At 35.7% G+C, this 27,471-nt stretch overlaps 1 protein-coding gene across 6 annotated transcripts; it reads right to left on the bottom strand.

The window, feature by feature from the left end:
* Positions 1–2,491: 2,491 nt before the first annotated feature.
* On the bottom strand, positions 2,492–25,501 carry LOC100250601 (homeobox-DDT domain protein RLT2). Of its 6 annotated transcripts, none has more exons than XM_010658706.3 (19): positions 24,525–25,501; positions 23,951–24,427; positions 19,830–19,912; positions 14,405–14,572; positions 14,150–14,344; positions 13,982–14,071; positions 13,739–13,903; positions 13,424–13,646; positions 12,030–12,130; positions 11,358–11,444; positions 11,071–11,223; positions 10,797–10,952; positions 8,984–9,193; positions 8,211–8,912; positions 7,557–8,117; positions 6,267–6,896; positions 6,030–6,134; positions 4,735–4,998; positions 2,492–3,467 (listed from the first exon to the last, which is right to left on the bottom strand). In XM_010658706.3, the coding sequence occupies exons 1-19, from the start codon at positions 24,634–24,636 to the stop codon at positions 2,688–2,690; spliced, it is 5,262 nt and encodes a 1,753-aa protein (XP_010657008.1). In that variant the 5' UTR covers positions 24,637–25,501; the 3' UTR covers positions 2,492–2,687. The 6 variants fall into 6 exon arrangements, with proteins under 6 accessions (XP_010657008.1, XP_010657009.1, XP_059597297.1 ...); XM_010658707.3 differs by having other exon boundaries at positions 14,498–14,572; XM_059741314.1 differs by having other exon boundaries at positions 19,830–19,909.
* Between the last annotated feature and the right edge of the window lie 1,970 nt (positions 25,502–27,471).

The following is a 27,471-nucleotide window of genomic DNA, read 5'->3' as shown; positions in this document are numbered from 1 at the left end:
TCATGTACTGAGCAATGAATTAATTGAAGCAGTAGCGAAGATATAGGGGAAAAGAAAGGGAAAGAAGAGATGATAAGCTCACAATCGTTGACTTGGAGCTGGTCCTGAATCATCATTGTTCTCAGCACCCATGCAGTGATATATTGCCTGTATCAGCTTCAAGGAATGGCCTAGCAATCTAGGAGCCTTGGGTACTTGCAAAGCTTGAGAGCTACAAGTACTAAAAAGAGTAATGGGTCCTCAGAACCTACTTCATCATTGAAAGTAGTGGTTTTGATCATTGATTGGGTCCTCACAGCGTTTACTAATATATGCATACATAGAGTGACATCCAAGATTTTCAAGTTGTTTCTAGATTGACACTTATCTATGGTACTTAAATATATTCCTGTGAATACTGAAAAAATAGACCATATATCTTTGGTATATTTTAGCATTAAGTAATTAAAACTTTTTTTTTCTTAATTTGTATTGCTAGATTAATATATATGTGAATGTAACACATATATTATGATATCTTATATCAGTTAAGAGAAAGATATTTCCAACACTATATTTATATAGTGATTTTCTCTTTAAGTAATGAATTTTAAGATCTTGATGACTTATTGATCCTAAAATAGTCAATATTTACATAGTAGAAAGTAGAGAGAATGATATTAGAGCCGATCCTTAATCTCGATTGGGACTCTCTCTCTCTCTCTCTCTCTCTCTATATATATATATATATATATATATATATATATATATGTAATGATTTTTTCTTAAAATAGTCAATATTTACATAGTAGAAAGTAGAGAGAGTGATATTAGAGCCAATCCTTAATCTCGATTGGGACTCTCTCTCTCTTTATATATATATATAATGATTTTTTCTTAACTAATGCATTTTAATTAAAATCATGATGACTTATTGATCCTAAAATAGATAATATCTATATAAGAGGGAGTAGAGAGAATGATATCACAAACAATCCTTAACCTCGATGTGACACTCTATTTTTCCACCCCTTATATTGTCTTGTGTTTGCATATGGGGTGAATGTGAAAAAGTTTTCGATACTATCTATATCTACTCGGTTTCTTTTAACTATGTAGATGTATTTCAAAATCATGAAAACCCATTGACACATTGGTTAATAGACCCCTTCTAATTATATTTTCATGTATTAATGTTATGAGGGTATATTGGGCCCAAAGGCGGATATGAAAGGGTGCATACATTGGACTTAAAATGGATAATATATCTATACTAGGGAAAGTGACTCTTTACATATATTGCTTCAAATTAATACTCTTAAATATTTGTCTAAACAATCAGTTGCTTTTTTCTTCTAAAATTGCAAGCGGGATATTTGCTCGCTACTAATCCCTATTAGTATTTCGAATGTGTGCTGATTTGTAAACAAGTAAAGTTATGCTAACAATATGTTTCAACTTTGATGTCTATTAAAAGGTCATTATTGTATATAGGGATAACCGATTAAAAGGGATGAAATCTTTTCCACTTTGGAAAACTAACCCTTCACCTTTTTTTTCAACCTAAAAAATACTCATTTTTGATAAAAATGCCATCATTTTTTTCTTGTAAAACTAACCATTTCTTTTAAAACACATGTAAATAATGAAAATGTTGAAGGGTATTTATGTAAAAAATGGGTTACTCTTCAAGTTCAAAAATGGGGAAGGTTAGTTTTACAAATTTAGGATGTTTTCATCCTTTTTAATCAATTAATCCTTATATATATTTTTCCAGGGGTAGGATGAGGAATTCTAAATAAATGGGCTGGACTGATGTTTGGATTTTTTTTTTCTGAGATGGGAGGATTGAAGTTGGGCTTTCAAAGGCCACTGGCTACAATAACCATTTATATACTCGGAATCCATTGGGTTTGAGAAGCCTTTAGGAAAAAAAAAAAGTAAAAAAAGAAAAAAGAAAAATGAAAAATAAGTATACTTATGTCATATTTATATTTTCAAAAAGATGAAAATATAATAAAAGAGATTATAATTAGAGAAAAAATAAATTTAAATTAATCATTTTTTATTTTACCATTTTTTTTTCTTATTTTCTTTTGTCACAACTTTTTTTTTCTTAATTATTGGATCTTAAAAGTCCATCACCTCTAATTTATTTTTCAAATTTACATTCTTTTTCAATTTTAGATTGAGTTTTGGTCTTTTTACTTTGCACAAAAAGAAAAAAAAATGGAAAGTGAAAAATCAAATGGTTTACCTTTTAAAAGAAAAGAAAAATATAGCTACTAATTAGTAATTTGTTTGGATATTTTAAAAGAAAAAGAATCCATCTTTTGAAGACATTCTTCTCTTTGTCATGTTTGGATCCACTCTCCAACATACTCTTCTTGACTTAGAGAGCTATGTTGTTTTACAAGCTTAAAACAAACAGGCCTCAAGACAAGTTAAAAGCAATTTTAGGAAGACGTTCCTTTTTGGGCTTGTAAGATGCCACATATGCTTACATTGAATATCATCTGAAGAACCCATTCATTTGAATTAATTCCCAGTACAGTAAAGGCAGCCCTCGTATAAAATACACATGGTTCCCCTCGGAGAGGCAGACGCACCTTTTGAAAGTGGGGCAAAAAAAAGAAAAAGAAAAACCCTCTTCTTAACTTGAAAACAAATATTTGTTACACTAAGTGATTGTGAACATATCTTTTTTACTACTCACTGTAATCTGAAGATGCATATCCTCCACCTTCATCTCCTACCCCAGTATGCCCTCCATCTTCATAACCGTTTCTCTCTTCATCCGAATCCCCAATTATATATCCTCCCACATCTACGTCTCCCTCATCATCTTCCTCCTCCTCTCCCTCCTCCTCTTCATCTTCATCACCATCTCCTATCTCATCACTCTCCTCTATTACATCTTCTGACTTGCCATTAAAAGGCCCCGAATACTCATCTACGCCTAAATCATCACATTCATCACCTGTTCCCTGACCGTTATCATCGTCATACTCCTCTGAACTTTCCGAACTGCTAACATTTTCAGCTTCCTCCACTGGCTCCCTCGTGGGGGTTTCTACATTCCACTCCCTATCCAAGTTTCTTGGGGGTGGCTTGAATATGATCTCTTCAGGGATGTCTTCAACCACCTGTTTCACAGGTTTCTGCCTACTTCTGACAGTGCGCCGACCCCTCCTACGCCCTCCTCGTCCCCGTGTTCGGCCTTTCCATCCCAGTAGCCCTAGTTTTTCATTGTTTGCTGCACTACTTCTTTTGCTCGATTCAGATCTGGAACCAATGACCCTTCTCTGAGATCTCCCCCCACGAGTGCGACCACGACCTCGTCGACCCCCTCGCCCACGGCCTGAGCTGGTATGCCCGCTTCCCATTTCAACCCAATTCTCATCTCGAAGATGTACAGCTTCAATCGGAGCTTCTGCAGATTCATCATCTTGCATGTTCTTCATAACAGAAAATTTAGCCGGAACTCTCTGCAAAACAAGGAACTGAATCATGAACTATTCCTTCAAACCACCACTGTCAATCTTGGAAACATATATACAGGTTAGTATAACCTAACAACTCTTCAGGTCAAAGCAAATACAAAAGCATCAAATAGCTGATAAATTAGCAGTTTAAGCATGTCTCAACCCCTGTTTGTTCTATTTTTCTTTTGGATAGACTATCCTGTTTGTTCTAATGACCCTCCAATGCTTTTAACCAAAGGCTAAATTGTATAGCCATCCTTTCTATTAAAAATGAAAAAATTGAAACAAAAAATAATTCCACAACCTACATCTATGGATCTGTTTGGTATACTGCAAGGAACTCCACAGGCTCAAACCATCATATTTACTCACACCTCAAATATTGAGGCACTCAGTAATCAAAAGTTTCACCACTCATGCTACAGCTATAAATTTGCAATAATCGGTACAAAAGGAAAAAAAATAATTGCCCTCAAACAACACAAAAGGCCTAAAGCACCTAATTTATTTATTTATTAAAATTAATATGATAATTGGAATGGACAACATATCTAAAACATCTCTTTTGGGACTTCATTTCACATTGAGAGATTTTTTTTTAAATCAGATTTTCACATTAAGAATTGCAACCATGGTTATTTGAGGGAAGCCACTAGCCTAAAATGTATGTTAACTTCAAAAATTCTCCATTAACTTATATTGCCTTATGGACTAAATGCATCACTGATGTTCCTGATTGTAAAAGATTCTTATGGTCATACCACTAAATTAGCTATTAACATTAGGCTGGTTTATGAATCAGATAAATAGTTAGCAGTATAGATAAATTCGGTGATGAGTTCATTTGATATCTTTTGTGACGAGATGCTTGGAAATGAAGCCCTTGAGCCCTGTCTCTAGAAGGCAAGAAGGCAAGAAGTTCAGGAGGAGATGTAGGAGGTTCCAGGTTTGGTACCAAGGAGGAGGGGAGAGAGAGAGATGCTTGGAATCTTTCTCCTCTTTTCCAGTTAATTTTGAATGAATTCATAAACACCTACATCACAAGCTTCATCTCCACCTCTTGCCTTTGAAAACTATGGCTGGAATATTTAGAGTATTCCTTCATAAAATGCATCAGTTTCTAAAGGTAAAAAATAAAAAAATCTGCATATCCATTGTTTTGAGGGAGAGCTCAAAATAAAAATTTGCCTGCTGTAGCCACACCCCTTCTATTTCTCTTTATTTTCAGTATTGGCACATTTAATTTATAGAGAAGGAAAATGATACTCACTATGAAGTCATTAGCCCCTTTATCTTTGTGAGATTCCAACTTCTGATGAAGCATGTAAGAAATGGATGCATCAAGTTCAATGAGCCTTATTGCCACAGCAGCTGTTGTTTGTGGTATCCATGGAAGTACAGGAACTGATCCAGCTGCCAAAGAATCATCAACAGCACATCCTGATGCATTAGACAAACCCAACAGTTCATTGGTGGTCTCAAAGTCTGAGGATAAGTAGTCCCTCCTTATGTTACTCTCCAACAATGTCAGAATCTGAAAAAGAATAAAATAAAAACTTAATGTGCTCTCCAAGAAATGGTTAACAGTGAAGGTGGAAAAGCCTAAACAATCTAGCATAAGAAACTTTCCATAATGAGCAGACATTGAGTTAGTAGAGAGAAGAAACAGTAGTATAAGGAAAGAGACTGAAATAGATGCAATCAAACAAAAAGCAATGGGCAGGCAACTCAAAGAGGAAAAGAAGGCTTAGAAAGTGACCAGATGCATGGGAAAAGAGGTGGTGGTGGTAATAAGTGTCACGGGAATTTCTTCATAGAATTTGGCCTTCATTTTGCATAGAATAAGCTAAAAAATTAACTGACTAATGCACCCATGAGAGGGTGATGCAGCATAACAGATCATGCCAGCAAAACAAAATATAGTCATACTATTATTAGCACTAAAATGCTAGCCGGGAAAGAGAGGTAAATACCAAACATGACAAGGATATATTCATAATAGAATCACTTTCTTACCAAATATGGAGCCTTAATGCAGCTATTTGGGGCCAAAATGCAGGGAGAATTTGGGACATCACTTGCAAATGGGACTATTCTTGTTTTATTTCCTATAGTTTATAAGGCCCAGATAGCATTCCCTAGAATTGATTCATCAGTCAATATTAAATCACTGCCAAAATGACATGGCAAAAGTGGCATTCCTTACCATCCCAAGAAGAGTTTTCTATACATACAAGAAAAAGATTACTTTCAAACGCTATGGAAAACAAAATGGATCTAATGCACCAAAAACAAAAGGAAATGAGAGAGGGGAGACCTAGTGCTCCTTATGGTTATACAATTTATTTTGTTCGTTATCTACATTGTCTTCCCTAAGGTCCAGTAAGCTGTCCAAATGTAAAGATTTTCATTCTACAAGCTTAGCACAAAGGTGTAGCAAAGTTATAAAACAGTCCATCTCTTAATGAAAGAGCAGGAAAGAAGTAAAAATTTGAAGGTATTAAGTGATCAGATGCATATAGAACTTCAATGCATGTATGGAAGAGCAGGGTGAAAAATAAAAACCTGAATAAGGTCTTCAGCTGATGAAGAGGCATGCAGCTTCATACCCCAAGACTTCCTGTAGGTGTCTGTCCAGTCAGGTTGAAGAGCTTCAGGTAGAACAGAGACCTACCAGAATAAAACATAAACACAATGGCACTGAATAATAACTAACTGATACTGGAGGCAATACAAAATTTATAATAAGAATATGATATTATCTGCAAATCTAATCTAAGCAAAAAATTTGAAAGTACCAACCTCAATTAGAGCTAAATGGGCTTTGAGTAATTTGATCCTCAGGGGAGAAGAGTCTGAACTCGATGAAAAGCCCCATTCAAGGTCTACTTTGTGCTTTTCTTCACATTGAGCCACATGTTCAGAATAGTTGCTGTCCAAAGGGCTATAGGTCCTATGGCAAGAAGGACAGTGGTTGTCTTCAAAAAAGTGTAAATCATGGCAGTGATCACAAATTCCCAAAAGTTGTGTGCACCTTTTCTTCCCATACTTCAGGGCACATAGTGTTGAAGGATTAATGCATTCTTTCCACATCCACTTCTCAAAATCTTGATATCTATTCAATGCATCAAATTTCTCAGCATCATTCCTTCCAAGCTCAATTGAAAACGATGCTGAGGGCTCCGTTGCATCAGAATTTGAAACACACACAGTGCTACTAGGGCTATCTATATCAACACTGCAACCAGTGGGGCGAGCCATTTCAGAATCTTCTGTTTTTACAGCACCTCCACTTTGCCTTCCAATGCTTGAAAGCTGCAAGTTCCTCCTAACTGTTTCCTTGAAGGATATTTCAATCCTTTGCAGCATTGATTGCAAATGGGCTTCCCTAACCCCTCTTGCGTCCAAAGATGCCACAAGAGCATCAAACCCCTGCACAGAGATTGGATAAAATGAAGAAAAGAACAAACATGGCCAGACTGTAAGTGCAAATACATCATGCGAGAAGAATTTGAACCTAAAATACTGATCTAGCCAGAGTTTCAAGAAAAATAAGAACCTAGAAACTATAACACATTTCTCAAGGACCACTAGATCAAATAGCTTTTCTAGCTGCATCAGATATACAACTGCATCGAGAAGATAGGTATATGTGCCAAAAGATGTTGCAGCACAAGGGGAGGCCACTGACTCTGCCAATCTCTCCAAGCGAGAGGAAAATGGTGGCAGAAAGGCATTCATTTTCTTGTTTCCACCTTAATCAGAAAATATTGCAAAGGAACATATATAAAGTAGCTGCTGTGCAAGCAAATTGAAATTGAAAAATAGACACACATGATACATATACACACATGTGGCATCAGCACTAGCAATACAGTATAATAAGAGCACCTAGATGGATATCTAAACTATAATAAGGTTTACCAAAGAGGATGTTACCTCAGTGTCAATAAGCCTTCAACAACCATTCATATATTTAAGTTAAAATAATAGGTGCATATAACTACCCACATACACCCTAGCAACACAAGACACAAAAACTGTCTAGATGGACTGCTAAGCAATATAAAAGTTTATTAGAGAAAATGTTACCTCCTCGGAGTCAATAAGCCTCCAACAACCATTCCGTAACTCAACGAAGATCCGGCCAGAGTTAGGATCATTTCTAGAAGCAGAGGTAATAAACTGCCAATATCGATTTCGCCTACGGTCCTGACCAAGAGGCAATGACCTATATACATACATCTCTTCTGCCTTGTGGCCAATATAAGATTTTAACTGTGAGCGTGACTTTTCTGCAGCATATCCAGGTAGCTGAAGTGGGATATTTTCTGGCCCAGCAGAGAAATCTTGCATTGGCAGGTTCCTCTCAGGGGGCAAATTATTAAGAAAACTTTGGTCGTTCTGTGGATCACTAAAAGGTTCGGGATGGACTACAGGGTTCATTGACAGCTCATTATTTTTTTCATCAACAGCTACCATTGGACTTTGCCTGCCCTCTGTCGTGGACATTGTAACATTCTGTTCAGTCTTATTGCCCATAAAAGACGGGTAATGCATCTTCATGACATACTCTTCTTTCATGCGCCGTTTATCAAGTTGAGCCTCTGCCCACATTTGCTTCTTCAGAGCATTTGCCGCTTCCAAACGTTCCTGGAAAAGCCTCTTGTTTCAGATTACAGCCAAAAGAAATGCAATTTACTAAATTATTTTATAGATCAACAAGAAGAGGAAAAAAGATGCAACCTCGAGAACAATGCGAATTGAGTTTCCTTCAATTGCCACACCAATTAAAGCTACAAGGGCATTAAGGCGCTCCTCAACACTCAGATCAGAATACTCGCCTTCCATAAGTCCTTGAACCCATGGTTCCCCAGAGTTACTTTCATCAATATCAGTGTCTTCTTGATCAGGATTAGTTGGCTTATTGCTTATGCCAGCAACATCGATGGATTGATCAGCAGAAGCACCAGTACTTATTACCTCCTTGAAACCCTCAGAATGTGTTGAAGACAAACCCTCACCAGCATTCTCAAGGCCACCTTTTGTTTCCATAGCCTCAGCAAAGAGAGTCTCCTTTTCATTTTCTGAGACAGACTTGCTTTGAAATCCATCTGCTTCATAAGAATTTTGAGCCTCTTTCTTCAAATTTGGATCAGCACCTAAATCATCAACCTCAGGATCCTCAACTACATCACTTTCGGAATCTTCATCTCTTTCTACATCATCAGCCTCTTCTCCATCGGAACACCCACTTTTAAAGATCTGGATTTTTTCCCTGGCTGCAGAAAGTATTGCATCAGCATCAGCGGGGTCCTTCCTATATGCCGGGCGTACACAATATGTTGATGGTGCAGTCCTTTCAAAAAGCTTTCCATCCCTTGACAGGGCAGCAGCAATAGATGCCTCTGGTGTCTTGCTTGTTGTAAGGTCCCGAAGTCCAGATTTCTTACATAAAATATAAACCAAATGAGTTTAAGAGGCTGCATTAGATGCAAAGGTTACACAATTATCAATACCTGGATCTTGTCAGCAACTTCTAATATTGTTAGGCCCTTGCTTCCCTCAAGAGAAAGAACATGAAATGCTGCAAATTTGACCGTCCCAGGAGTCAAGCGATGCCTAGATCTACGTGGATTAGAGAAACCCCTTTCTTGCATTATCGCAACAGCATTTTCTGCTGCTGCTCCACTGCGCAAATTAGTAATAATATCTTCACAATCATTTCCCTGCACTTGCACCCAAAAATGATAGTGTAAAACAAACTATAAAGAAAATTTCAGAGCAAACATATTGCTAATGTTTTGGTGCATGTTAGTTTTAATGCATCATACAATGTGTTGATAAAAGAGTGTGCCACATTATTGTCTAACTGATAATTGACATAAGAAAACTAAGGCATGCAAATTTTGTCAGTTGCTAATGATCTCTGAGCTTTACTGCAAAACGACAGTGTTTCCCAAAGAGTATAGCAACTAAAAAGAAACACAGTTCTTAATGTTCTTCATATATCCTCGACATTAAAAAAAGTTGTAACATGAAAGTGAACAGCACATATATACTACACTTTGCATTTGACTAACCATGTCCAAACCACATTAATGCAGCATCACCGAAACCATATCTGCAGACAATGTTATTTACATAGACTGCTAGTGGTCAGACTCTGAAACATGAACAAACGGAAGAATAACAATTCATGGAGATAGAACCAACCACAGACAGAAATCATGACTGTCTATCTTCATGTTGGACAAAAAGGCACTAAAGAAAAGGCACAAATGCACCAAGAGACTGCAAATCTTAACAAATTTTGAACAGGAGATGCTTATGTGACAACACTGATAAATATCCTTATTGGTCAATACCCAAACCAACCAGAGAGCCTATTTCTGTATTCCATTCTGTGTACCACATTAAATATATGGATACAGCGAATCCAGACCAATCATAAAGCTGTTTTGGCAGTTTGGTCATGGATTAACTGATCTGACTGCTTTAATCAATCAAACCTGTGTTGTTGAATTAATGTTTCACTAGTTCAATCGGCAGGTTTAATTTTTATCTAATACCAGTATAATGATATTGCACTTGTACACAGACAAATTTAATTTTGAAATTGAAATTAATGTTATACAGATTACACATGTTTATGTAGAAATCTGATTTGAACTTTATGCTGTGGCCCATCAACAACAAACAAAATAAAAAAGTTACTTGTGCAAAAAGGATTTTTTGGCTGGCAATTAAATTTTACAACTGACCCAACCCCCACCAATGCTAACATAGGTAGCTCCCTCCATTCTATATATACTCAGTTCAGTTATAGATTGATAAGAACTGATGTTTGGTCAATTCGCTGAGTGCTCAAGGCTTGCTGGCCTAGCTCAACATAACCTGAACAACGATGCACCACTTGAATTAATGTAATGCAGGACAGCATTTAAAACCTAGAGATTAGGTCAATCCTAGAAAGAAGGCGATAGGATCTTTACAGAAACAAGGAAAATTTTAATGAGTTGAGAAATGCATACTTGAAGAACAAGAGTAATAAAGAAGAAATGGACATGAAGCAAACAAGAGAGAATGCATTCGTTTAGGCAAATCACACCTCAGAAGAAATGTTTAAGCTGCAAAACCATCCACTAAATTGAAAGAGATAATTAGGACATTCCGTAGACTAAATTTAATAGGAATCAGAACCATCAGACACTGTTGAACGAACCAATCAAATAGGCACAACACTAGGGAGCAAGCAGGTCGAAATAACATTAAGATAATACAACATAATAAGATTTTAAGGAATGGAGAAAAAAACCTTATGGTCCTTACCTCATTGTCATCTCGGAGATATGTCTCTTCCACATTCCTTTTCTTCAGCTTTGGCCCGAACCCTGCAGATAAGGCAAACTGCCGCAATATTTCAGGCCATGTCAATGGGTTTAAGTGTCGCTGCCAGCTGCGAATATCAAAGCCCCAAGCATATGCCTGATACAGGATACCAACATCAAATACAAGCAGGGATGAGAACAAGCAACCTGGGTCCTGACCAAAAACAATACCAAAATAGCAGCAGCAGCAATGACAACCAGGGAATACAACCTACCCCTTCAACAATCTGAGGATGCCCACCCCCAGGATTAGCAGCACTATTTTGATTTGCGCCCAGCCCAATGGAGGGTGTTCGGGCAACATCTTCAATATCCTTAATGATGGATCTCAGGAGAGCAACATGTATCTCGCCCAACAACCTTGGATCCTGAAATGGTCAGGAGCAGAAATGCAATATGAAAAATACATAATAATAAATTTATAATAATATCAATAGATTAAAAAAAAAAAAAGAAGAAGCAAGTCCTTGCAAAATTCAGCACAAAGGTCTAAGGGACTTACATAGTCATGAAAAGCTTGAACAAACTCATCCATAGTAAATGGCCAAAGCCCAAGAACGTCAGAAAAGGTAATTAAAAATCTCCAAACCTGAAATTTCAAACTGCAATTCAATACCAGAAAGGATGGAAAAAACTGCAAACTGTGCATATACATTCAACTAGCCAGCAGTGTTACTTATAATATTCTCATTTACATTATCTAGCAAAAGACATCACCATATGAATAAATTCAAAATGCTTTACACCCAATATGGATAAACTTTCAAAGAAGATTATATGAATACATTTGCATTACAAATCACAATTGTGACGATTTAACTATTACTGAGATTGAGTATTGATAAGTGAAACTTCATTTTACATGTTCCAATGATGACTTTTAGGTAGACAGAAAGAACTTTCATCCTTGGGGAAATTTTTATTAATGATAAAGTCAGCTTTCTTCAAGATATAAATATTATGACTTCAAAAATACATATGAAAGAAAACCTAGCCTGCAGAAGTGATATACTATGTCAGCCATGATTGTAAAATATACCATAACATAACATAACAGAACCACTTTGAGAAAACTTATGGACATTTGATATTTAGGAGATACCACTCTCCTGTAAAATGCCTGCCTCAGTACTTACATAAGGAATGCATTAAGAAAAGATTTAGCCAATCTCACCATAAGAAGATTTCCTATATTCTCCTCAGAATCAGTCCAGGGTTGAATTGTGAAAGGCCTTCTCAATTGCACAGACTTGGGTGGGAATGCAGTCAACATATCTGAAAACAAAGTTTGTTAGGTGCTATAAGATGAAATAAAATCATAAAATCAGGCTTATAAACAAAATTGAAATGATTACTATTAGAATGAGATGATAGTATGAAAGATGACTAAGAAATTTCTGAAATTGCTGAAATTGCTGAAATTGCAAAAGTAATCCACAAGATAAAACAACCAAAAGAACAACCACCAGGAAATATGAAAAAAAAAAAAATGTAATAAGATCAGTAAATATGTAAACTTAATTTGACAAACTGTTGCAAAATATCTGCAGAACTTTCACATTTTTCAAGTATGGAAACATATTTCCAACTATAATGAAATATTTACAAAATTTTCAACAAGCAAATTACAAAAAATGTTACTAGAATTTTAACCAATGCTTCAAACTGATTTTTGTAATAAATTTTGCAGCACATCCAACATAAAATCAATGTTTCCTTTTTCTTTTAAAAAATAAAATAAATCAACTCCATAATTCAATTCAAAACCTTGAGCACTTCCTAAATTACTTAAATTTACTATTTGGTGATAAAACTATGTTTGGGTTCACAACTGCCAAAAGAATAACTTATTACAGAACCAAACTTAAGTTAATTGAGGATAAGTTTATAAAATATGATGATAAAACAGTTAATTTACAAAAACTGACTTCTCTCCACAAAACCCATTTCTCAACAAGTTTCACCTCCCTTCTCCCTACTGATTTTTGCTCCAAAGATAAGATGTCCAACCCAAAACAAATAGGCAGGTGAGATGTACAAGTCCACCATACAATGCACAGCACCACTATATTTATAAATACAAATATATTTGTCAATCTTAAAATATCATATACTATTATGTTAAAACAATGGAACTTTGTTTCAGTTTCATATATATGATCAACATGAGATGACACATAAGTTGAATTTGTGGATCCCCTTCCAAAAAATAATAGCTTATCTTAAAATTTTATGGTTGAAAATATTGCAAAACAAAAATATGATAACAAAAACTATATGGTGTTAAAACATAGGTACCTTGCTCTAAATGATAGACATGATTGACTTAGGAATAATCTAAAAGATTCATATGTTTTTCTTAGATTTAAATATTTTAGCATCTGTAAATGCAACTAAAGATAATAAAGAAGAGATTCTTACTATTAAATAGATTTTCTTTTGACATAAATGAAGTTTTGTAACTATGTCCCATTCAATCAGAATTTTTTTTTTTTCAAACCACATGTATACTTGATGGATAAAACTAGAAAATAAAGACAGGAAGTATGTCAAACATAAATACCCTACCCCTAAATGACTCAAGATTTTGAAGAGTTTCACTGTCAAGAGACAGTATTGAAGGCAACCCCTTGCTTAAAGCCACCAATTCCATGAGTTCCAATCGTTCATCCTCAATTAATTCCATTGATTCTTTAGCAATTCTTCGAGCAATAGCTCGGTCATTAGCAGCTTTAACCCTTGCAGCCTCCTTTTCCCTGCGGAGTTCTTCTTTTTGTCTCATTTTCTCAGCCTGAATGTACATGTACAATCAGATAATGATCAATTGTCTGACATGACTACATATGGACAAACAGACATGCCAGTAAGGACCACCAGACTTACTCTGATAGATTCCTTTTGCAAAAACTTCTCCCTCCGTTCAAGTTCACGCCTTTGTTCCCTCTGGTATCTCTCCTCTTCTCTCTGCTTTTCACGCAAAAGCCTTTCTTCTTCCTTCCGCCTTTCACGGTCATGCCTCTCCATTTCTTTCCTCATTTGTTCTTCTCTCTTGAGATAATACATCATAATATTAGATTAAAAGTGATAAGCTTCATAAAAGAGATTATGAATGATAAGATGAAAAACCTTTCGCCTCAAAATATCTTGTTTCTCAAGCTCTTTTCGAATTCTTTTTTCATGAGCTTCAACTTCCTTTGCTATCCTTGCCTCTTCACTCTGCAAGACAAATAAAAGCACATGAAAACCCAATATTTCATTAGGAAATGCAGAATAATTTGTAGTGCATTAAGATACCTTGCGTTTCCTCTCCATCCGCAAAACATCCTCATCATTGGTAACCCTCCGATCAGATGATATAAATGGATTGTCCAGCGCAGTAATTGGATGAGAACCAAAATGAGCATCCATACCAATGCTTCCAAGGGAATTCTTTCGTGGAACAGTGTCATAATCTCCCGAAGTGGATGACAAGCCATGGTTCTGCCTACCCTGTTGGGAAAGAAGATTTAAGTTTGGCATCTGCCCTTGAAAACCATATCCAGAGGCTACCTGTTCATTCCCATGCATGAATGAGCGTCCAGTGGACAATGAAGCCCTGGCACTTGGACCATCAGCAGGTGAACCATAGTAGTGAGAACCAACCCTTTCATATGTGTCAGTTCTGACACTTGGCTGCTCCGGAAGAAATTGATATTCATGAACAGCCCTTCCAGCACCCTGCAGGTAAAGCATTCCCAAATCCACTATTACATTTCTCTCATTAAGGGAGAAAATTTCAAGAAACAGTTGTAACCTAGCGCATGTCTCATTTTCTAAGCCTATAGGAAGGGTTGACCGGTATAACCTAGGTGACTGCGTGCTGACTCAAACCCACATTACCCAACAGAATCAAAAGATTAAACTAAAAAATTTCCAAATGATATTTAATATAAATCAGTAAGAGAAACGTAAAGTTAATTTTTATAAACTGATTACATGACTGCATTTTTTCTTTAAGTAAGAAAAAATGAGCAGAAAAGAAGCTAGCACTTAAGACCCCCTAAAACTTTCTATGCTAAATTCCACATTGTAAGGTCTTTCATTTCTCTTCCTATATTATAAACTACCCATATAGATAAAAAATATTTGAGTTTCTTGATAACCCAAAGTTGTCTTCAAGTATCCTTCTAACAGGAACATGATAGAAATTTAGAGGTCCCATGCCCCTTTAAGAACCGTTTTATTTTTTTTGCAGGGGAAGCAGTTTTGGGGGAGATCCTAACTATAGATGTCCTCATGAGAAGAGGGTGGATGATGGTAAATAGATGTAGCCTTTGCAAAGACAGTGAAGAAACAAGAAGTCATATTCTAATTCACTATAACATGACTAAAAATTGTGGAAACTTACTTTAGCAATCTTTGCATTGAAATGAGTGTTTGTAGACATAGTGAAAAACCTTCTCCCAGGGTGGAAGGCCAAAGAGACGGAGAAAAGGCAAAGGAAGGTTTTGCTCATGGTTCCCTTATGTTCATTTTGGTGCATTTGAAAAGAGCGTAATCAAGGGATATTTTGTGAGGAAGAGACGCCAGATCAAAGACTGAATAAGACTTTTGCAATCCTTATTGGACTGGTCTCTGGATGAAATCAGGATGGAGATTGCCACAATGTTGAAATTTTTAGATGGCCAAAATTGTGAATAGATAGGTCATTTTGTGGGCTATCTTGTTCAGTAGTTTTTGTCTTTTTTTAGCCTTTTGTACACTACCAGTCTTCATTGGGGGTGCCTATCTTGTTAGGCACTATTCTATTTATATATTTTCTATTTGCCTATAAAAATAAAAAAAAAGGTGCAATTATCCTTTAGGGCTTCCAATAACATATAATGGCCTAAAGGATATAGAAGATGTCTAATTAGTTGCAAAACTTCAAAGTTCATATATAATTCATGTAAAGGATATTTGTCCAATAATACCCAAAATATCTTTAATGGATTGCAACATAAGAAAGGAGATAGACTTTTAAAGAGAAACATATCGAAAAATAAAATAACACATAAGAAAGAAACCTACAATTCCCAAATTCCTTCTAGTCAACCATAACCCTAAAAATTACCATTAATAAGCTTCCCCTTCTAATTTATTGTTAACGGATGAAATTAATGTTTTCCAAACTCAACCTTGCAACTGATAGTGCAAGGAATTGAGTTGTTTTCAAAAAACTGGTTTTTCATTTTTGGTTTTTTGATTTTTTTTTTCTTTGGGATTATAGGAGAAGAGAGAGAGACGGAGACAAAGACAAAGACATCGACATCGACAACAAGAGAACTTTTGTTCTAATTTTTTTTATTAAAAATTAGAATATTCAAGAAGTGGGTCTGTTTTTTCTCTAATAATTATTCAGTGAGTTATTTTATATTCTTAACCAATTGGTTCAATCACCGAAGAAAATACCAATATGAAAGAAAAGAAGAAGACAAGAAGAAGAAAAAGAAGGGATATATATATTCTAATAGAATATTCAGGTCAGCAAAGCGTGAGCAGGCGCAGAGAATCCGTTGCAATTGGACTTGGCAAGTATGCCCAAAAGGAAGAAGTCGTAGCTGCTACCTTCTTCTTCTTAGTCTGCTCGAAAGGAAAGCCAGTAACTCAAGATTTTTTTTTTTTTTTTTTTGGTTTTTTGATTTTTTTTTTTTCAGTTTCTTTTCTTTGGGATTATAGGAGAAGAGAGAGACAGACATTGACAACAAGAGAACTTTTGTTCTATTTTTTTTTTTAAAAAAAATAGAATATTCAAGAAGTGGGTCTGTTTTTTTCTCTAATAATTATTCTGTGAGCTATTTTATATTCTTAACTAATTAGTTCAATCACCGAAGAAAATACCAATATGAAAGAAAAGAAAAAGAAAAAAGAAGAAAAAAAGGGGATATATATATATATTCTAATAGAATATTTGTCCTTTTTTAAACATATTTAATGCAATTTTTCTTTTTAATGTAACCATGTTATCAAACTAGTCAAAGGGTATTTTTGTCCATGAATATTTCATGAATGTTAGTGGAAGCCTAAAGGACAATTGTCCCAAAAAGAAATGCCAAATAGAAATCATGTATTCATTTGGAACCAAAAAACCCTGGAAATTGTTTTTTTCTTTTGATTCACCACATACTATTGTCCTAAAACATGTATGAGGATAACCTCCTTATCATATGAAACTGATAATGTTTCTCATAAATTGTTACTGAAGTGAATGGAGAATGCATTATATTCCATTTAATCAGTGCATAAAGAATCAAGAATGCACAACTTGGGCAGGTTAGTCACTTTAAAAGCCAACCCAAGCTCACATCAGGTTAGAAATTTTCAGACCAAGTTCTACAAGTCTGGATCAGGCAGGTTATTTAAGTTGCATGAATTGGACAAGTAATTATGCTCATTATAACATCAATTACATAGTCAATTGAATAAGAATGACTGAAAATGAGTCTATAAATATAAATTAAAATACATTATAAACATATCCACTTGCAATATATATGAAAATCATGATTTAATGTAACAAAAAATTGATATAAATATGAATTAAGCTTTCCTATATGTTTATAATTACTATAAATGTTGATCCATTTTTCACTCATATAATATTTCATCTCTGTTATTCTTTTGATTCATATTATCTATGCAGTAAAAGTTATGATGACATAGACCTACAATTAATAAAAATATTAAATATTGTATGAAATTTATCACAACTTCAAATTTGTTTATCATACTTCAAAAAAATATATAATGTTTGACATCTAAAACAATGATCGTGCTAACTAAAATATATGTAAAATGACAATATATGTGCAAGTCGGGTTTTGAGTTGAGCTCGAGTTAGTGAAGCTTCAATCTAAAGCCCAACTTAACCTTAGGTTGTGAGGAGATTTCTCAACCAAGCTCACATTTTTTTAGGGTCAGGTTAGGCAAAACCCACCCATGTTATGGCCCTTCTTACATGGTATATGCTTCAAACACACTTGACAAATTTTCATTAAATGTTATATAATTTTACAGAAACCCAAAGAATTAAATTCCCTTACACTTCCAACACAAAGTCCACAATTCAGAATGGCTTTTCTTCTATAGAATCAAGACTCCCTTCTTTGATAATAAATTACAGAATTGGCTCCCTTCTTTCACCATTTTCTTCTATGTCATATACAATAAATTTTTTTTTTTTTTTGATAGGAAACGACAAAGGCATATATTAATATAAGGGAAAATACAAGAGAAGGATGAGGAATCCTCCCACCCAAGAAAACAAAACTACAATGAAACAAATACGAGAAAATACAAAGTAGATACAAACAACTTCTATAAGTTAGGCCAACCCAATGGAGTTGCACGCCGCTAACCAATCAAGGTGTATCACATTAAGGGGAATCCCCTTAAAAACCTTAGAACAAGAAACCCAAAGAGAAACAAGGAAATGAATCATGTCCCAAAGGTTCTTTGAATTCCTTGATTTATCCTCAAAAATCCTTGCATTTCTTTCCCGCCATACCACCCATAATAAAGCAATGCACGCAGCTTGCCATAATATAATCCCTCTCTTAGAAGATCCAAAACCATTAAAATTGGTAGAAAGCATGTCACATATGCTCCTAGGAGGGACCCAATCTATCTTTGTTAGCTGAAATAATCTGTGTCACAACCCCATTGTCAGAGAGCAATGAAGAAAAAGATGGTCTACTGTTTCTTCCTGCTCCATGCACAACATACATATGTCGGGACTAAGTGCTTTGTAGGGTCTTCTCAACTGTAACATGTCGTTAGTATTTACCTTCTTGTGCGCCACCAACCAAACAAAGGACTTGATTTTGAAAGGGACTTGAGAATTCCAGACTAACTTGGTAGGGAAAACTGAAGGCAAACCAGATATTTGGGATAAGGCAAGAAAGAAAGATTTGACTGTGAAAAGTCCTGAAGAAGATAAAGACCAAGATCTCTTATCTGGAACCGAAGGTGATAAATGTATATGATCAAGAGACTGCATGAGACTTTCTACTTCTTCTATCTCGGAATCGGAAAGGTTACGACGGAAGTTAAAGTTCCAAGAGAAGGGGCGAGTGGATCCGAGAATTGAAGAAATAGGAATGTTTTTATCCATGACTACTCTAAGTAGTCTTGGAAAACGGACCCCCAGAGATTGATCCCCCCACCACAAGTCTTCCCAGAACCGAATTCTATCCCCATCTCCAATAAATGGGCATTTGAAAAAATGCAATACTTAATGCTTAATGACTTACAATAACTTTAAGTTAAATTATACTTAAGTTGTTCACTTAGAACTTATTACTTAACTCTTACATTATGTATTTGGTATTTAAAAATTAATTATTTTTCCGTATTATTTTAAGTTGTAATATTAAGTTATTTTACTAAACATATTTAATGTATTTAATGACTTAAATTAGGTTATTACGTCATTAAGTTGATTTATCAAACATCCTCTAAACGTATGCTTCTCCATAACTGTTACAAGCACCTACACCCATTTTGCAATTATTTTCTCATGATGTCTTCATAACACACAACCCAAATATGTTTAAGACCTATTCCAGTGTCATATTACATAGATCATAAATATGTCTAAGCATATTACAAAACTGCAGGGTGCAAATATCTTATATTCCTCTGTAGCCCAACATCTTCATAGCACACATACACAACTATATTATATATTCTTATTCATTAAATAGGAAATCAATTTGGAAGTAGATGTCAAGTCATAGTACATGCATATCTAGACTTTCATTCATAAATCCCTCATCACTGACTATAAAGCTTCAAAGCCTAGAGCACCTGTATGTGATGCCAAAAAATTTCAAAGCACAAGCAAGATGCAATCATATATAGAAGTAGATGAGAAGGCATACATCAATTACATGTGGAAATTGTGATAAATAATGCATTGAAAAATTAAAAACAAGGCCAAAGAATATAGACTAACCTTGATTGGTTTAGCGTCAGGTCGCTCGTAAAGTTTGGTCTCATAAGGCCGCACACCTTGCTTCTGCTGCCCAACTGTCGCTGCTCCATGTACATAATAAGAAAGCCATCAGGGCCCATCCACTTCACAGAACTTTTCACAGATTAAGTAATAGGAAATCACAAAAGAACAATGCAACAATTCAAAAGGACTGTTTAATTTCAGCCAAAGACAAGGAAGAAAATTGAAGCTCAGCCATGGGGCAGGGTTTGGGGGACAAAGAAATTTTTAATCTTCAGTAAAAGAAAACCAATCAATCAGGTCTAATATATAGCTATTTGACCTAGAAAAAAATTAAAATTTTCTGTTTACAGAAATCAAAGCAACAGAAAATACGAACATCCATCATAATGAGTCTTATAAGACAACATTTGTCACTAAAGAATCAAGACTCCTAAAAAGTTCTAGGTAGGAACTGCAGAATCATGATTTCACAAAGTGAAGTTCACCTAATACAGGAGGCTAAAACAATTAAGCTAAAGCTATCATATTCCAAACACACTAACCATTCTCTAAAGGACCCCTTGTAAAGTGGTTCTGCTCTAAGTACTAGATTGAGGCTGTGGTTGTAGGTTGTAGGTTGTTTCTTCTTGTTTTCTCACATTTATACTTCTTGTGTATTGTGTTCACCCTCTTTTTAATTGAATATACATACATACAAACATACATACATACATAAATATATATATATAAACACAACTCATCCAGTGATAGAGATTAGTTTAAATTTATGACTTACATTTTACCAACATATGGTTTGATAATGTGATATATCATACCAATCAAGCAAGGCAGTGAGAGTCATATTTCACAGCCCAAACCTTTGCCATCCACACTCATACATGTTGAGGTTATGTCTATGTTTATTGGGATTCTTTCTTGAAAGCAACCAAATCAAATCTAGGTACAATCCTGCAGTTTTTTTTATATGCCAAAGATGAGCAGGGTAAGCGATCTACCAAAGCTGTGGGATGTAAAAAGTAAAAATGCATCGGTAGGAGAACATTCCACCTTAGAGGGAAGCACTCATGAGAGCAAGGGTGTGGACAAAGTAGAAGCAAGAATGTTGGCTTGAGTAGTCCAATGCCCCAAAAACCTAAGGGTTCCTCCGTAAGGTTTGTCCATGGAGGGTGAGTCAGGGCTGAAGATCAAGCTGAAAGACATAGTTGATGTGCAACGGGTGAATATTCTTGTACTACCCCTTGTTGGTCTCAAGGAGGAGAGGAGGCTAGGTTAGTTGAAAGACCGTTATCAGTTCATTTATCAATGAATAAGAAACTTTAATCTTTCATCTAACCTAGATCATCTATAAGGTGTGAGACACTTTTAATAAGAAAGCAAACAGGTTCTAAGAAATCATTTTTTTTCTTTTAATCCTAGATCCATTCTCTTTGATCTTTAATTTTTTTTTTAAGGCAAACATGAGGATATATTAAAAGTGCCAAAAGAATTTGCGAACAAGAGTACACAGGATGGATACAACAGATGCCTAGAGACAAAGCAAAAAAAAGGGGAAGGCAAAAAAACTACTCTCTCCCTCAATAGAAACCCGACTAATCTACAAAATCCAATAAAGGCATAGGGCCTTCATCTATGTAAACCTTGAGCAACAAATAGAGATTATCAAGGAAAATGTTTTTAAGTCTTTAATCTGACGTTCCTCATTTTCAAATGATCTTTAGTTTCTTTCCTTTCAAATAGTCAAAAAATTGCACAAGGAATCAGCTCTCCACGTCTCCTTTCGCCTTCTTCCACAATGGAGTCATGCCACCCTAAAAGAGTTTCCCTAATAAAGACAAAAATAACCTAAGAAATACCAAATAATAAGAACAACAATTGTCATAGAAACCTAGTCATACCACAATGAAGAAGAATATGATCAATGGATTCTGCTTTCTCTCTACGGAGAGCAAACCTATTGATTAATGACCAACCTCTTCTTTGAAGCTACTTTACTCCATCAAACCTCCCAAACAAAAAAGTTCACCTTAGGTGGAATCTAAAGGTTCCAAATTATCCTTAATGGAAAAGGAATGACACAATCTAACTTTAGAACGTAATAAAGAGCTCTCAGAAAAGCTACCATTGCTATCGCCCTTCCATACGACTTGATCCTCCACCTCCTTGTTCATTGACTTTCCTTGGAGTCTCAACAGAAAACACTCCAAAATATAAAACTCTCAATCATTCAAATTCTTTACTAAATGCAAATTCCAATGTCCTCCTTCCCCACTCTAAGGCAAACAGGATGAAAAGGTAATCCATAAAGGTTCCTCATCACATCACTTGTCCTTCCTAAATTTCACCTTTCTCCCATTACCCATAGAAAACGAGACTTTGCTATTGAAGAGATCCCATTGCTTTCTAATAACCTTTCATAAGCCAACCCCACAAGAGTCTCTTACCTCACAAGAACACCACTTCATTAAGCTCTAGTATTTTTTTTTTTTATAGATAAAAAGGTAGATATATTAGAAAGGGCTGCCAAAAAAGCAGCCCAAGGTATACAGCTACCACCAGCCTCCACCACAAAAACACCAAGATACAAAATAAAAGGAATACAACCAACCTGCCCTCACCAATGGCCCAACCAATCTAGAAAGCTAAAAAGAGTTAGAGGAACATCATCTAAGTACCCCTTCGCTTCCGACCAAAGATAAGAAACAAACAAACTTTTTAGCCTTTGGACAGAGAGTTCTTCCTCCTCAAAGGCAATTCTATTTTTCACCTTCCACACTATCCAAAACAAACATAAAGGTCCGGCTTTCCACACCTTCCTACGCTTCTTGTCCTCAAACGGCCCATGCCACCCTAGAAGAGTTTCTCTAACTGACACAGGTAACACCCAAGACACCCTAAAAAGGGCAAACATCAACTCCCACAAGACTCTTGTCTTTACACAATGGACAAGGAGATGGCTTATAGATTCTTCCTTAGCATGATAGAAAAAACATCTATTCGCCAAATACCACCCATTTTCTGAACTTGATCCAAAGTTAAGGTTTTTCCTCAAGTCGCCTCCCAAGAGAAAAAGCTAACTCTAGGATGCACCCACGCCTTCCATATATTGCTCCAAGAAAAAGAAATCGAAGTCCCCGTTCCAAAGCCATATAGAGCGACTTCACAGTAAGCTTCCTATTCTTAGTCTTTGTCCAACATACCTTATCTTCCTCGTCCCTGTTCACCATCATCCCATCCAATCAAGAAAGAAAACCCTCCGCACCCCACTTCCCAATCATTAAGGGGTCTAGAGAAAGACAGGCTCCAATCCTCCTCCTCAGGGATAGAAAAATCTCAAACATCCTCCACCCATGCATCCTTAGAACACGCTAAGGAAAATAAAGACGAAAAAGAGTCCCACAATGGATCAATCCCACACCGCTTGTCCTTCCAAAATTTGACCATTTGTCCATTGCCTACCTCGAAGGAGATTTTACTACTCACAAGCCCTCACTCCTTCCTTGTAGCTATCCAAACACCTACACCAAACCCCTCCCGAACCTCCCTAGAACACCGCTCCCCTTCATTAGGCACTAGTATTATCATATGGATGTCAAAATTGAGTTCCGTTTTTTAATCTCTCTTATTCATGTAAATAGCGTATTGAACATACGACTAGTTCAATCATACTAAACAACATAATCAATCTAACAAGTAATTTTCCAGCAGATTAGAATACCACCTAGACAAGAGTTAATTGTTATATATTATTCCACCACAGTTTCCTTTATCCTATGAAATTAAAGTGTCCTCAGTTCATGCGATATTCCAGTTTCTTGTTATAGCCATCCCATCAACCTTCAGTTAATTTCATTTTAAACATATATTCTCAATCATTTCTTACTCTCCCATCCTCATAAGTGCTTTATTGCTTGTTTGACACCAAATCCCACAGTGGAAGCATTGAAGAGTGCATTTTGATCTAACTAGGAGAGAATTAATCATTATACTCACCCTACGACCCAGCATTATCAATTTAACGCCATCCTCATTCTTCATGCAGAGCTAGTAAATTCAATAACAGAAAAACCAGAAAGGAAAAAAAAAGAAGAAAAAAACAGAAAAACAGAAATCAAATTTACCAATGGGAGCGCCAAATGCGTCCGGTGGCAAGGGATCAAACTCCATTCCGAGAATTGGCCCATCCTCCCTCAATGGCTCCCCTAACTGTGCCTCCACAAATGCTATGGCGCGAAGCTCTGATATGGGCTGAGGTGGCTCATAGTACCTCTTCATTGGCGGCATATCAGCTCCAATCCTTGCAACAGCAGTTCCAGGCCGAGGGACAACTCTTCGTGACTCCAATACATGACCAAATGGGCTTGACCCCGAACCCGACCCTGAGGGATGCTCATTGCCCACTTCCATTTCTTCCCGAACCGGAGTTCCGGCTGCAGAAGATGTCACCTTCACAGGAGAATCCTTTCGTGGTCTCTTCACCGGAGGTGTCTTCCTATCTTTCAACCTCCGGTGACAGAACCACATCTGTAATTGCCGATCAGAAAGACCTAATTTCGCAGAAAGCTCTGCTCTCAAGGTCTCCGATGGATACGTCTCCACTGAACCAAAACCAAATTCAACCCGAATTCAAATTAAATTAAACCAAAATCTCCTCTATACTCATTCAAAATAATCAACAAAACACGAATTACTTACCAGCATAAGTCTTCTCCAGAATCTCTAACTGCGAAGCAGTCTTCATCTTCCGCTTCGACTTGTTCTCTCCTTCTGGAGCCTTCTTCTTCTCCTCTTCCGCACCACCCTCCATTGTCGATGATCCAACACGACCCACAAAAAAACCCTAGCAAAAATCCAACTTCACCTCACTTTTCCCCCTTCAAACTCAAAAGCCATGAATCAAACCTAAATCGGAATCCAACTTTCTCTCTCGAAACACAAACCCTAGAAATCAGAACCTCAAGAGCAGAAGAACAAATCCCCAGTTTCTCTCTTTAGAATTAGGGCTTGGATCTGATAATTATTGCTTGATGTTTTGGTTTTGACGGAAAGGGCAATGAATGAATACAAATGCGAGAATTCACACTTTCTCTCTCTAAAAAAATCATCTCAACTTTCTCTCTCTTTCTCTCTCTCTCGACATCCATGTATCTATGATAAAGATGTGCGGTGAGATTTGGAGAATATAAGGACAATAAAATAAATGAATAAATAAAAAATATGAGTGTTATTATGAGAGATTGGTTTGTGTTTGTTTCGTGGGAAAAAAAGGCGAAGAAATAAAATTAAAAGGGATTGGAATTTTGGGTTTAAACAACGAAGAAACGAACGAACAGTCTTTCTCTCTCTAATTCCTCCCATTTTCTCTCTCTTTCTCACACTTTCTTTTTCTTTTTTTTTCTTTTCTTTTTTCAATGTTGAAAAAGAATTTCGCCAAAATCAATTTTTTTTTTCAAAAAGGGTTAGTATTGTCAGATGCTTTGAACACGGATTGATTCACGAATAGGGTTTGTGTGATTGTCTGCGGTGAGTTTCTCCCTCCTCTTTCTCTCTCCTCTTTTTCTCTATCTACAATTTTTTTTTTCGGAAAATCTATTCCCTCCCCTCCTCTCCCTCTTTAGGAAATGGAAAATTTATTTTCCCATGTCTCTCTCTCTCTCTACAAAATTGGGAATTTCCTCTCTCTCTTGATTTTGGGTTCTCTCCTCTTTAGGGCGTTGTGTTCATTCGGTACGAAGAACAGGACCAAGCAATTCTCCACGCGCTAGTAAAGCACGTGGGTGTCACCTTAGCTCCATCCCTGAATAGCTAATTCACGCGCTGAAATGGCGCGTGAACAGTACTGGGGCCCATTTTAATTCTATTTTATTTTTTTCTGAAGAGTTTTTGATGCATTAAAAGGATAGGTTATATATGATATTAATTCTTGACTAAGAGTCATGTTGCATGTTTGGTTTAGTTTGGGATTGAATTCTTCTCTCACCCCAAATTCTTATGGGTCAACTTTATTCCTAATCACCTAACATTAGCCCCTAATTTCTTTGGGATTTCTTCATTCATTGGACCAACTTTGCTTTCATACATATCATTTTTCATCTCTTTATTTCACCGATATTTTTTTATTCTCCAACAAACACGTACATGAATAAATAATAAAAAATAAAATTAAAGTTCAGACAAAAACCAAACACCACCTAACATCATATCGACAGAAAAACAATTTTAAACTCATAACATAGTAAATATCAAATAACATAACTGTAACCCTCGATATTTTTCAATGCAGCAAATAAAACTAAATGGATGTAACGATATTTTTGGTAGTGCCCCGATATGCTTATTTATTTATTACTATTAAAAGGAAGAAAAATAAATGTGGATAGTTGATAACTTCGACCATATATTATATAATTCATAAAATCAAAAGACCATGAAGATCTCCACAACTTCACTTATTATTTCATGACATGCCTACATTGGCCTTTTACCCTAGAATCTCATGAGTGAAGTATAGAAGAATTCCATTCAAAAAAATTTCTTTAATAGCCATGATTGAAGGAAAACATCAAAAGGTCAATTGGGCCCTTTGGAAATTGGGAATGTGACATCTATTTTTTTGTTCAATGTGAAGGGGTTGAGGTTGAAGCAAGAGAGCTAAATGTAATTTCCCACACACCATAGCTGACATGTTGTAGTTTGTCAACTACCTTCAAATAAGACAGCATTAGCCCAAATGCTCATATGATATATGGGTCTTTTTTTATTTATTTATTTATTTATTATTATTTTTCTTTTGTTGGTTGGGGCCCCTTGACGAAGACTTGCTTGAAGTAAAATTTGCATGGTGGATGTGAAATAATGGAATTCATTTTGTCCGATCAATATAACCTCATATTCAAACACAATTATAATTTTTTTAAAAATAATAACAAAATAAAGGGGGAAAATATAATAAAATAAAATAAACAATTTAAAGATAAAAACCAATGACTTTTCAAAAGGTACTTCTCTAGTGAGCTTCAACTTGATGGGCCTAGCACATAGGTTTTCTTTATCTTTTTTGAAAAATTTTGTTTCTCACACTAAATTTATAGATATTTATTAAAAAGACCTTTTTAAGATTGCATGAAAAATTGTAGCATGCCCCTAATTTTATTGGAGAGTCAGCATCAATGGTAAAAGAGAATCAATCTGCAAGTATGGTCTCTCTTTAATGGAGTGCTGCAGGTTGGTTAGGGTGGGCTGGTCCTAGGTTGGGGCCCAATCTAAAACCCAATAATAAAAGGCTAGTGGGTTGGAGCTGAAGTTGGGCTGGTTCAATGTTTGTATTCCTTTGTATAATTGTACATGATCAATGGGAAACAGAAGATTAAGGCTACAAACAAATTCTTCATCCCCAGTTGGAAGTTATGATCTTTTGTACTGCTTCCCAATCCAATTTCTTTATTAATTTGTTAATGAAATAAGTAATTTTAATTCATCAATTTCTTAAGGCTATGTTTGGTCTCATACAGTACTAAGAAAGGGAAAAAAAAATAATTTTTTTTATATTTGATTATACACGAAAAATATGAAAAAAAAAAAAACCAAATACAATTAAAATTAATAAAAAATTTACGTATTTCTAAATTCGAAAAGATAAAAT

Source organism: Vitis vinifera, chromosome 12 (genome assembly GCF_030704535.1).
Source record: "Vitis vinifera cultivar Pinot Noir 40024 chromosome 12, ASM3070453v1".
Lineage (NCBI taxonomy): Eukaryota > Viridiplantae > Streptophyta > Magnoliopsida > Vitales > Vitaceae > Vitis > Vitis vinifera.
Note: the sequence above shows the minus strand (reverse complement) of the source record. Positions and strands in the feature narration are given on the sequence as shown.